The sequence below is a fragment of the Cotesia glomerata genome, linkage group LG5 (genome assembly GCF_020080835.1).
Source record: "Cotesia glomerata isolate CgM1 linkage group LG5, MPM_Cglom_v2.3, whole genome shotgun sequence".
In the NCBI taxonomy this organism is placed as follows: Eukaryota; Metazoa; Arthropoda; class Insecta; order Hymenoptera; family Braconidae; genus Cotesia; species Cotesia glomerata.
In genome coordinates this window covers 25,359,773-25,373,540 of record NC_058162.1, presented here as the reverse complement: position 1 = coordinate 25,373,540, position 13,768 = coordinate 25,359,773, and the positions used below count along the sequence as shown (strand labels likewise).

The 13,768-nt window shown below is 23.9% G+C and overlaps 1 protein-coding gene across 2 annotated transcripts in view; it reads left to right on the top strand.

Moving 5' to 3' along the window:
• The window catches only part of LOC123266195 (formin-like protein), a 34,482-nt gene extending 26,228 nt beyond the window's left edge, over positions 1–8,254 (top strand). Inside the window, exons 8-15 of one of the 2 annotated variants that reach the window (XM_044730262.1) lie at positions 73–189; positions 1,857–2,387; positions 2,485–2,752; positions 2,941–3,068; positions 4,752–5,471; positions 6,100–6,213; positions 6,534–6,635; positions 7,966–7,991. In XM_044730262.1, the coding sequence (XP_044586197.1) occupies positions 73–189; positions 1,857–2,387; positions 2,485–2,752; positions 2,941–3,068; positions 4,752–5,471; positions 6,100–6,213; positions 6,534–6,608 (1,953 nt within the window). In that variant the 3' untranslated portion in view covers positions 6,609–6,635; positions 7,966–7,991. Of the gene's footprint in view, positions 1–72; positions 190–1,856; positions 2,388–2,484; positions 2,753–2,940; positions 3,069–4,751; positions 5,472–6,099; positions 6,214–6,533; positions 6,636–7,965 lie in introns of both variants that reach the window. The other variant, XM_044730261.1, reaches the window with a different exon arrangement.
• The last annotated feature ends 5,514 nt before the right edge of the window (positions 8,255–13,768 follow it).

The window sequence follows — 13,768 nt, the reverse complement described above, 5'->3', positions numbered from 1 at the left end:
AATCCCTAAGATTCCTTTTTTTATTTAATTTATTTTATGGTATGTTACTTTATTTATTTTATCTTTTTTCAGGTTCAAATCTCAGCTTATCTGGATAATGTATTTGACGTAGCAGCTCTTATGGAAGACAGCGAAACTAAAACGGCTGCGCTAGAAAAAGTTGCTGAACTAGAAGACGAACTTGGACATGTAAGTTCTTTTTTTTTCTTTCATACATTTTAATTTATCTAATCTTTAATTGGTCGTGCTATATAAATATGTTTATTTTTTTCAAGAAATATTTATGTACTAACATGAATATTTTTTTTTTATTTAAAAAAAATTGAAAATTTTTTTTTTGTTTTATAATTATTACATTTTTGAGACAGTTAAAAAAAATGTAAAAAATTTACAAATTTTTTAGAAAAAAAAATAATTTAGTCAAATTTTTTATTTGAAAAAAATTAGTAACTAGAATTAGATAATGACTCTTGTTCAATTACACTGTACTTTTTTAACTATTGACATTTTTAAAGATATAAGCTCATTCCGATGTTATATTCATCAAGAGCTTTCATTTGAGTTCCCACATGCTTTTTTGATATATTTTTCATATATACATATATATAATATATATTCTAAAAATATAAGCTCATTCCGATGTTATATTCATCAAGAGCTTTCATTTGAGTTCCCACATGCTTTTTTGATATATTTTTCATATATACATATATATAATATATATATATAAATATATGAAATATATGAAAAATTGATGTCGGTACTCAAATGAAAGGTCTCGATGAGTGTAATATCTGGATGAGCTTATATTTTAAAAATTTTCTAAGTTGACAAAATACAATATAATTTCTTAATTATTGACATTTTTTAAGATTTAAACTCATTTCGATATTACACTCATCGAGACCTTTCATTTGAATACCCACATGGTATTTTATATATATTTTTCATATATACATATATAAATAGATGAAATATATGAAAAATTGATGTGGGTACTCAAATGAAAGGTCTTGATGAGTGTGACATCAGGATAAGCTTATATCTTTAAAAATGTCATTAGTTCACAAGATACAAGGTCCTTTCTTAATTATTGACATTTTTAAAAATATAAACATCTCGATGTTACACTTATCGAGACCTTTGATTTGAGTACCCACTTGCATTTTTGATATATTTTTCATATATACATATATATAATATATATAAATATATGAAAAATTGATGTGGGTACTCAAATGAAAGGTCTTAATGAGTGTAATGTCGGGATCAACTTATATTTTTAAAAATGTCAATAGTTGACAAGATCCAATGTCATTTTTTAATTATTGACATTTTTTAAGATATAAACTCATTTCGATGTTACACTCATCAAGACCCTTTCATTTAAATACCCACAAGGCATTTTTCATATTTTTCATATGTTTCATATATATGGTATTTGTGAAATATATAAATATTTAAAATATATGAAAAATTGATGTGGGTACTCAAATGAAAGGTCTCGATGAGTGTAATATCAATATGAGCTTATATCTTTAAAAATATCATTAGTTGTCAAGATACAATGTAATTTCTTAATTATTGACAGTTTTTAAAATATAAACTCATTTCGACGTTACAATCATCGAAACCTTTCATTTAAGTACCCACATGGCATTTTTTATATATTTTATATATATGATATTTGTGAAATATATAAATATATAAAATATATGAAAAATTGATGTGGGCACTCAAATAAAAGGTCTCGACGAGTATAACATCGGGATGAGCTTATATCTTAAAAAATGTCAATAGTTCACAAGATACAAGGTCATATCGTAATTATGTCTATTAAAATTTTTCTCTTAAAGGCCCACGACAGGATGACAGAATTGGAAAGAGAATCACTATCAAAATTGGCAGAACTAGAGACTGAACTGGGTGCGATAAAAGTAGAATACGTTGACGCTCTCGACGCTCGCCGATTAGTAGAAGAAGAGCTGACGGCTCTTAAAAGACAAAAACAAGATTCTGCGAGACGACAGAGCGTTCTCGAGAGCAAGATAATAGAGCTTGAAACCCTTACGGGGACACTTACCAAAGGCTCGACAGTTGCTAGTCTATCTAATGGAACCGCGGGGTTATCAGCGGCCACGTCACCGACCTCCGAGAATGTAGTTTCGTCGACAGTATCAATGTCTCCGACGGAAGATATTGTCAGGCCGGCACCAGTGGCGGCTCCGCCGCCACCGCCACCGCCTCCCTGCCCTCCACCACCTCCGCCGCCGCCAATGGTCCCCATGGCGCCGGGTGATAATAAAATTTCTTGCTCCTCTTTTATTCCTCCTCCCCCCGCCGGCATGATGCAAGCTCCCGACGGTGCCATGACTATCAAACGAAAGGTTTGTTTTATATTTTATCTATTTAATTAAATGTCAAAAAATAATTAAATATCAAAAAATTATTAAGATAAATGTTTAAAATAATTTTTTTTCTTAGGTACAAACGAAGTACAAATTACCAACGCTCAATTGGGTTGCTTTGAAACCTAATCAAGTCCGCGGTACAATTTTCAATGAATTGGACGACGATCGGCTGCACAATTATATTGATTTTACGGACTTTGAAGAACGATTTAAAATTGGTATGAGCGGTCATGTCGCCAATGGTACTAATGAAATTGATGGGTTACAAAGTTTCCCTAGTAAACGATTTAAAAAACCGGAAAATGTGTCTTTACTTGAACATACTAGATTACGAAATATTGGTGAGTTTATAGTATTTTAAATCGAGGATACTTTAATTATAAAATTTAGACTAAATTTATTGATTAAATTCAATTTTTTTTTATAAAATGAAAAATCGAGAAGTTTAATATAATTTATTCTAATAATTATAATAATAAATAAATAAATAATTTTTAGATAATTTATTTATTTAATTTATTTTTTTTAGCAATATCGAGAAGAAAAATGGAAATGCCAATTGAAAAAGTAATAACAGCAGTGAATGCGTTAGATTTAAAAATTCTTTCTCTGGAAAATGTTGAATTATTACAACGTATGGTACCTACGGAACAAGAAGTAAGTATTATTTAATTACAATTAATAAAATGTACGTAATAATGAAAATCAGATTCTTAAAAATTTAAAAAGAAGCTTAAATTGAAAAAAAAACAATGAAATTATTATGAAAATAATTTAATAAAAAAATTCCACATATGAAAATTAGAAAAAAAAACTTTTTTATTCTCATCTTTGAGACTTTTTTTAAACTAGAAAAAATTTTTAAAGTGTAATAATTTCGATGAATTATTAAATAAATAATAACTAGTAATCTTGCAGTCATTATTGACATTTTTAAAGATATAAGCTCATCCCGATGTTACATTCATTGAGACCTTTCATTTGAATACCCACATGCATTTTCATATATTTTTCAAATATATATATATATAATATATATATATATATATATATATATATATATATATATATATATATATATATATATATATATATATATATATATATATATATATATATATATATATATAATATATAAAATATATGAAAAATTGATGTGGGTACTCAAATGAAAGGTCTCAATAAGTGTAACATCGGAATGACCTTATATCTTTAAAAATGTCAATAGTTCACACGATACAATGTCATTTCTTAATTATTGACATTTTTAAAAATATAAACTCATCCCGATGTTACACTCATTGAGACCTTTCATTTGAGTACCCACATGCATTTTCATATATTTTTCATTTATAAATATAGGAAATATATGAAAAATTGATGTGGGTATTCAAATGAAAGGCCTCGATAAATGTAACATAGGGTAAGCTTATATCTTTAAAAATGTCAATAGTTCACAAGATACAATGTAATTTTTTAATTATTGACATTTTTTAAGATATAAGCTCATTTCGATGTTACACTCATCGAGACCTTTCATTTAAGTACCCACATAGCATTTTTTATATATTTTATATATATGGTATTTGTGAAATATATAAAATATATGAAAAATTGATGTGGGTACTCAAATGAAAGGTCTTGATGAGTGTAACATCGGAATGACCTTATATCTTTAAAAATGTCAATAGTTCACAAGATACAATATAATTTATTAATTGTTGACATTTTTAAAAATATAAACTCATCCCGATGTTACACTCATTGAGACCTTTCATTTGAGTACCCACATGCATTTTCATATATTTTTCATATATACATATATATAAATATATAAATATATGAAATATATGAAAAATTGATGTGGGTATTCAAATGAAAGGTCTCGATAAATGTAACATCGGGGTAAGCTTATATCTTTAAAAATGTCAATAGTTCACAAGATACTATGTAATTTTTTAATTATTGAAATTCTTTAAGATATAAGCTCATCCCGATGTTACACTCATCGAGACCTTTCATTTGAGTACCCACATGACATTTTTTATATATTTTATATATATGGTATTTGTGAAATATATAAATATATAAAATATATGAAAAATAGATGTGGGTACTCAAATGAAAGGTCTCGAAGAGTGTAATATCAAGATGAGCTTATATCTTTAAAAATGTCAATAGTTCACAAGATACAAGTTAATTTCTTAATTATAAGATTTTAATTAACCTAATTTGAATAACAAATCAATTACAATTAAAAAATGCTTTAAAAAATTGGTACTTATTATTTTTTAATTGCATTTTTAAAATAATTACTGATGTAAAAATAATTATTTCTAGATAAAGGCTTACCGAGAGTATATAATCGAGAAGAAAAATGTAAATTTATTAACAGAAGAAGACAAATTTTTGATGCAGTTAGGAAAAGTAGAGCGAATATCAACAAAGTTACAAATAATGAATTACATTGGAAATTTTTTCGACAATTTACATTTAATAACGCCTCAAGTACACGCTGTGATATCTGCCTCAAGTTCAGTAAAATGTTCAAAAAAATTGCGAGCTGTCCTGGAAATAATTCTAGCATTTGGAAACTACCTGAACAGCAGCAAGCGAGGTCCTGCATACGGATTCAAGCTTCAAAGTTTAGACACGCTTTTGGACACCAAGTCGACTGACAAGCGGATGTGCTTGCTGCACTACATAGTAGCTACCATAAGACTTAAATTTCCAGAGCTGATAAATTTCGAGTCCGAGCTGATGTATATTGACAAGGCTGCTACTGTGTCGCTGGAAAATATAACGACTGACGTGCATGAGTTGGAGAAAGGAATGGATCAGGTGCGCAAGGAATTTGAATTGAGGGGCAAGGAGAAGCATAATACAGTTTTAAGAGATTTTTTGAATAATTCAGAGGAAAAATTAAGACGATTAAAATCAGACGCACGAATCGCAGGCGATGCATTCCGTGAGTGTGTTGAATTTTTCGGCGAAAGTCCAAGACAAGCTGATGCCAACACATTCTTTTCGTTGCTTGTTAGGTTTGCAAGAGCCTTTAAGGTAATTTTTTATTTAATGTTTTTTTTTTAATTTAAAAAATTTAATTTTTTTTTATTTAAAAAATTTAATTTTTAATTTTTATTGTTTTTTTTTTTTAATTTAAAAAATTTAATTTTTAATTTTTATTGTTTTTTTTTTAATTTAAAAAATTTAATTTTTATTTTTATTATTTTTTTAATTAAAAAAATTAAACTTTAATTTTTATTGATTTTTTTAATTAAAAAAATTAAATTTTTGATTTTTATAGATTTTATTTAATTTAAAAAATCAAACTTTAAATTTTATTGACTTTTTTTAATTTAAATAATGTAATTTTTATTTTTTATTGATTTTTTTTAATTTAAAAAATTTAATTTTTATTTTTTTTGATTATTTTTTTTTAAATTAAGAAATTAAATTTTTAATTTTTTTTGTGAATTTTTTTAATTTAAAAACTTAAATTTTTATTTTTTATTGATTTTTTTTAATTTAAAAATGTAATATTTATTTTTTATTGATTTTTTTTAATTTAAAAAATTTAACTTTAAATTTTACTGATTTTTTTTTAATTAAAAAATTAAATTTTTTATTTTTATTGATTTTTTTTAATTAAAAAAATTTAATTTTTAATAATTAATTCAACATACAGGCAGCAGATCAAGAAAATGAGCAGAGACGCAGGCTAGAAGCAGCAGCCGCAGAAGCTCTCAGTACTTCTGAAGAAGTAACTAAGCGCAACAAATTGAATCAAAAGAAACAGCAGGTATTAATTTTCAAAAAACTTAAATTAATAAATATTTAAATAATAAAAGCACGTTTATTATTTTTATATTGAATTTTCTGTGTGATCATCAGTGCCTTTTAATTGCATGCAATCCGTAATTATTATTTATAAATAATGCACGACCATCACTAGTTAATAAATGCATGACTATAATTTTATTTATATATTCTATTACGCGAATTAATAAAACTTCGGATTAAAATTATTTTGCTGTGTGGTGTTGAGAATAAATAAAATCCGTGATCGGCTAAACGACGTGTTGTTATTTATTTGTTACATATTTATTTGGGTTTAATAAGGCACCGAAATTTTGCTGTAACACAAACAAGACATTGTTACATCGTCACCTCAATGAACTGGAGCTCAGAACGTAATATGTAGAAAAAAACAATTAATATCATGTAAGTTCCTCTCTCTCTCACTTGACTTTCACCTCCTTTTTTTTTAATTTTTAAACAGTAATTTTATATGTTTAAAAAAAAAAGTTATTTTGTTAATAAGTTGAATTATTTTCTTAGAATTATAAAAAAAAATCCAAGCCTTAAATTTATCACTTGGAACAATCCACGCGCATGCGTGGAACAGGTCACGCGCATGCGTGGAACATTCCACGCGCATGCGTATTAGGGTGGCGCGAAAAAACCGACTATTTTTTTTTTTGAGTCCCGAGTGAAAAAATGTTAGTTTTTAATGTTTTGAGAGCTTTCTTCAAAGGACAGCTTAAAAAAAATTTTTAAGAGGTCGCACCAAATTTTTTTAAATTTCAAAAATCGTCAAAAATCGAATTTTTTTTTTTTTAATTTTTTTTCTCGTTACGTCACAATTTTATAGACCAAAAAAAATAAGTTTCAATTCAAAATTTGAATTTTGAAAGGTCGCTCATAATTTTTTTTGTAATTTATTAGTGACTATTTAATTGGATTAGCATTTTTTGACTCTGAAATTTAAAAAAAAATTATGAGCGACCTTTCATAATATAAATTTTGAATTGAAACTTTAAGGAACTTATTTTCTTTTGGTCTATAAAATTATGACGTAACGAGAAAAAAAATTTTAAAAAATAATTTCGATTCTTGACGATTTTTGAAATTTAAAAAAATTTAGAGCGACTTCTTACAAATTTTTTTTTGAGCTGTTCTTTGGAGAGAGCTCTTAAAACATCAAAAACTGACATTTTTTCACTCGAGACTCAAAAAAAAAAATAGTCGGTTTTTTTGCGCCACCCTAATGCGTATACTTGGAACAATTCTAGCGCATGCGCGGAACAGTTCACGCGCATGGAACAACCCATACGCATGCGTGGTACAATTCTAGAACATGTGTGGAACAATTGATTCGCATATATGGAACAATTCTAGCGCATGCGCAGACCAATTGATGCGCTAGCGTGGAACAATTTACGCGCATGCGCGTAAAATTCTCAATTAATAAAATTGAATGATTAAAAAAAAAATACAATTACTGTTTAAAGATTAATATTAATTTTCATCACCATTGTCATATTCATATTCATAATGTAATAAATAATTAATCCGTACCCTTATAGATTAGTTATAATTAAATAAAAATAATAATTGCTAGATAAAAAGGCACGATGCGGTAGCTTGCATTGATGTTGCTACAGAGAATTTAATGTCTTTGTTGTAAATAATTTATTGATTAATATTATTATTATTATTATTATAATTATGATTTTAATTGTAATTATATATATGATTGTTATTGTTTAAGGATGCTGTAATAAATGAATTGAAAAATAAAACACGTTTAGTACATGAGAAAAAATTGTTGCAACAAGATGAAGTGTATAATGGTGCGCTAGAAGATATTTTACTTGGTCTAAGATCAGAACCTTATCGTCGAGCTGATGCAGTACGTCGTAGTCAACGTCGACGTATTGATAATCATAGATTATCGCGTACTGCTGAGGAACTTGAATTTTAATTTTTTATTTTACTTATTAAAAAAGGTAAACGTCCATTGTGTGATGCACAAATTTTTTTTTCAAATATATATTTTTTTTTTCTAAAAAATTAAATTTTTAAAAAGACAAATTTATAAAATTTTAATACCTAGTTTATTTATAATTAAAATAAGATTATGAATTTTATTTTGAATATTTATGCGCATGCGTGGAACAGTTCACGCGCATGCGCAGAACAATTGACGCGCATGCGCGTGAACTGTTCCGCGCATGCGCGGAACCATTGGCGCACATGCGTGATTTCAATTATAAATCAATATATTTTTTCAAAATTAGCTTAAATAATAAAAAAAAATATTTTGTAAAATTTATATCTGCTAAAAAAAAATTTTTTATATTGTATTTTTGTATTTGCAACTCAGGCTCTCTTTTTTTTTATACTGATATTTATTACCATTATTTTTATACGTAAATATTAAATAACAATAATAATAGAAAGAGATAGACAAAAATACAATTACTGTCAATTAATATGAAAAACATATCCAGCATTTAAAATTATTTTGTACATTTTGATACAAATATTTGCTACAAAACCATTACAAAAAAAAGTGTAAATATGTATACACATTTATATATAAATATTAATTAATTAATTATTATTATTTACACTTGTGCTCAAGCACTGTAAGTTAAAAAATTACCATACACATAATTATTAATTCGAAAAATGTGATTATTAAAAAACTGCCATTTTTTATTTGACGTGCCATTTGTATTACTCCAGATTTTATAAAGTTTTTTAGAAAAAATTGTTTATTAAAATTTATCTTTTAAAAATGGCAGGTTTTATATTATAAATATATAATATTTCATTAAGTAGTAAATTTATATTAGATGCATAGTTAAGTAATTGAAAAAACTCCAAATAATTATATTAATTTTTCTATGTAAATATTTTTGTTGATAGATTTCATTTGACTTTAATTTAAAAGTATATATTAAGAAAATCAATAATCTTTTTTATTATTAAATTTGTAATCTAATAAATAAAAATAATAAAATATTAATTGTGTTTTATTTCAATTCTCTGAAAAAATAATTTATATAATTAAAAGAATAAGGGAAATGATGTCTTGAGTGTATTTATATGAAAAAATTAGATTTTTTTATTAAATTTAGAAAAATTCAAAGAAAGAGAGACCTTAAAAAGTACCCAAACTATATATAGTGTCGTTAAATTGTAATTTTTCAACTATTGACATTTTCGAAGATATAAGCTCATCCCGATGTTACACTCTTCAAGAACTTTCATTTAAGTACCCACATCTATTTTTGATATATTTTTCATATGTACATATATATAATATATATAAATATATAAAATATATGAGAAATTGATGTGGGTACACAAATGAAAGGTCTCGATGAGTGTAACATCAGGATGAGCTTATATCTTTAAAAATGTCAATAGTTGACAAAATACAATGTAAATTCTTAATTATTGACATTTTATAAGATATAAACTCATTTCTTTGTTACACTCATCGAGACCTTTCATTTAAGTACCCACGTGGCATTTTTCATATATTTTATATATATGGTATTTGTGAAATATATAAATATATATAATATATGAAAAATTGATGTGGGTACTCAAATGAAAGATCTCGATGAGTGTAATGTCGGGATGAGCTTATATATTTAAAAAAGTCAATAGTTGACAAAATACAAGGTCATTTCTTAATTATTGACATTTTATAAGATATAAACTCACTTCTTTGTTACACTCATCGAGACCTTTAATTTAAGTACCCACATGGTATTTTTCATATATTTTATATATATATATATATATATATATATGGTATTTGTGAAATATATAAATATACATAATATATGAAAAATTGATGTGGGTACTCAAATGAAAGGTCTTAATGAATGTAACATCAAAATGAGCTTATATCTTTAAAAATATCAATAGTTCACAGGATACAATGTAATTTCTTAACTATTGACATTTTTAAAAAAATAAACTCATTTCGATGTTAACTTCATCAAGACCTTTCATTTAAGTACCCTCATGGTATTTTTCATGTATTTTATATATATAGTATTTGTGAAATATATAAATGTATATAATATATAAAAAATTGATGTTGGAACTCAAATGAAAGATCTTGATGAGTGTAATGTCGGGATCAGCTTATATCTTTAAAAATGTCAATAGTTCACAAGATCCAATGTGATTTCTTAATTATTGACATTTTATAAGATATAAACTCATTTCTTTGTTACACTCATCGAGACCTTTCATTTAAGTACCCATGTGGCATTTTTCATATATTTTATATATATGGTATTTGTGAAATATAGAAATATATATAAAATATATGAAAAATTGATGTGGGTACTCAAATGAAAGATCTCGATGAGTGTAATGTCGGGATCAGCTTATATCTTTAAAAATGTCAATAGTTCACAAGATACAATGTAATTTCTTAATTATTGACATTTTTTAAAAAATGAACTCATTTCGATGTTACCCTCATCAAGACCTTTAATTTAAGTACCCTCATGGTATTTTTCATATATTTTATATATATGTTATTTGTGAAATATATAAATATATAAAATATATGAAAAATTGATGTGGGTATACAAATGAAAGGTCTTGATGAGTATAACATCGGGATGAGCTTATATCTTCAAAAATATCAATAGTTCTCAAGATACAAGGTCATTTCTTAATTATATCTAGACCCTTTCGATGAGTTTAAATTTTACTATAAAAACCGATTTTCTTATTAATAATATAGATTAAAAACTAAATGTTCTTTTTTTTTTCTTTTATTGAGATCCTACAATTAATACAATAATAATAAATTATATACATTATATAAAAGGCACAATATATCTACATACTTTATATACAATAACTTTAATTAATAAAAAATACATATATACAAGGATTATTGTTAAAAATATTTAATAAAAATATAATAATAATAATTAATAAAAAAGAAATTTTTGCATGTAAGGAAGAAATCAACTGATTAAAATACAAATCACAATGCATATTCTTCTATTAATTATAATTATCTATAATTAAAAAATCTAATTTATATATTTTATATAATTAAAGCTTAACTTTCTTAACACTAGCGTCTTATAGCTATTTATTGAGTCGTTGAGATGTAAAAAAATTAAATTACTAAATTTCTAATTACTAATTGTGTATAAAAAAGCGCAATGTATAAAATAAATTTTATACATTGCCAACAATTTTTTTTTCCACAGAAAAACTTCCAAAAATTTTTAATTTACAATTATAACAATTTTTATGCAGTAAAAATACATATAAAAAATCTACGTCGTTGTAATTACATAGGAATGTAATAAATATTCCAAAAATACGATAATATTTGGACGAATAATTTTTTTAACATCTACGTAATTAATTTTTAAATTAATTAATTAATTTTGAAAGTAATTAATTTTTGAATTGATTAATTAATTTTAAAAGTAATTAATTTTTAAATTAATTAATTAATTTTGAAAGTAATTAATTTTTAAATTAATTAATTAATTTTTAAAATAATTAATTTTTAATTAAATTAATTAATTTGTTAATTAATTATTTTTTAAATCAATTAATTTTAAAGTAATTAATTTTTAAATTAATTAATTATTTTTTTAAGTTAATTAATTTTTTAATTATTTAATTAATTTTCAAAGTAATTAATTTTAAAAGTAATTAATTTTGAAAGTAATTAATTTTTAAAGTAATTAATTAATTTTTAAAGTAATTAATTTTAAAATTAATTGATTAATTTTTAAATTAATTAATTATTTTTTAAATTAATTAATTTTTAAAGTAATTAATTTTTAAATTAATTAATTATTTTTTTAAGTTAGTTAATTTTTTAATTATTTCATTTAAAAATTAAATAATTAATATAAAAATTAATTAATTAATTATTTTTTCCAATACTTAATCGTTTTTTTTATTTTTATTATTATTTTTAAATATATATTTAATTAATAAGGCGTGTAAGCTTCAGGTGAGCACTATAATTTAAATTACTTAATTAAATATTTAAAACCGCAAATTTTCTTTGGCTTGATAACATTTATTTTTATTGTTGTGTTAATTATTAATTATTAATAATAAATAAACAAATTAAAAAATTTGTACGTATTTAATTAATTGAAAATGCACCGGAATATTTTTATAAATTAATAAATCAACGATCAAGAAGTAACAGATGAAAAATAACGGAATAATATAATACTGATTAACAGTTTAATTATTGTAATTAATTATTAATAAATAAATAATAATTTTTTTTACAATGCAAAGTGAATAAATAGTGTGCCAAGTAACCATTTTTAACAAAACAAATTACCATTTATTAACCATTAATCAATAACAATAACCGGTAATATTATAGTGTGTAATTAACAATAAACAAATAATTAATTAATTTTTTTTAGCTGCAATTTGAACACAAACTGGTTAACTCTTACATTTGGTTCTTATGGCATGACTCTAGTATTTGGCTTGTCTTATTTTTTAAAAATAAAACTTTTAAATATTATTTTTTTATTGTGAAAAAATAGCTTTGATTAATTATTAAGCTGAAATTAATATTCATTTGTGTTAATTTTTTACGTTTAAGTTTATTAACAATTTCCCACTTTTTAATTAAAAAAAAACAATTTTTAAATTCGAGTTAAATTCCCGCGAAAAAAATTGCGTGTTGAAAAATTTCTAACCTCAATTTCCGCCATCTTGAATCTTCGTTCCACCTCAAATTATTTTATCAAAATTTATCTAATTGAAATAATATTTTTAATTGAAGTAATCTTTTTTTTTAATCTACAGAGTAGTAGGATTAAAATTACACGCGTTTTTTTTTGTGAAAAAATAGCTTTGTTTAACAATTAAGCCGAAATTAATATTAATTTTTACGCTTAAGTTTATTAACAATTTCCCGCTTTTTAATTTAAAAAATCTTCGGATTTCTTAGCGGGAAGTTAAAAAATTTTTTTGAATATGAGTTAGATTCCCGCGAAAAAATTGCCTGCTGTTAAAAAATTTCTAACTTCATTCCGCCATATTGAATCACCTTTCCACCTCAAAAGTTTTTTATCAAAATTTATCCAATTGAAACAACATTTTTAATTGAATTAATATTTTTTTTAATCTATTAAGTAGTAGAATTGAAATTACACGCGTAATATTATGAAAAAAAATTCGTTTTAATTAACAATTAATATTCAGTTGTGTTAATTTTTTACGCTTAAGTAAAGAATTTTTCACTTTTTAATTTAAAAAACAAAGTTTTTAAATTTGAACCAAATTCTCGCGAAAAAAAAATTGAGTGTTAAATTACAAAATTTCTAACATCAATTCCGCCATATTGAATCTTCGTTCCACCTCAAATTTATTTTATCAAAATTTATCTAATCAAAATAACATTTTTTATTGAAGTAATGTTTTTTTAAATCTACAAAATAGTAGAATTAAAATTACAAGCGTATTTTTTTATTACCGAAATTAATATTTATTTGTTAATTTTTTAATGTTTAAATTTATTAAAAATT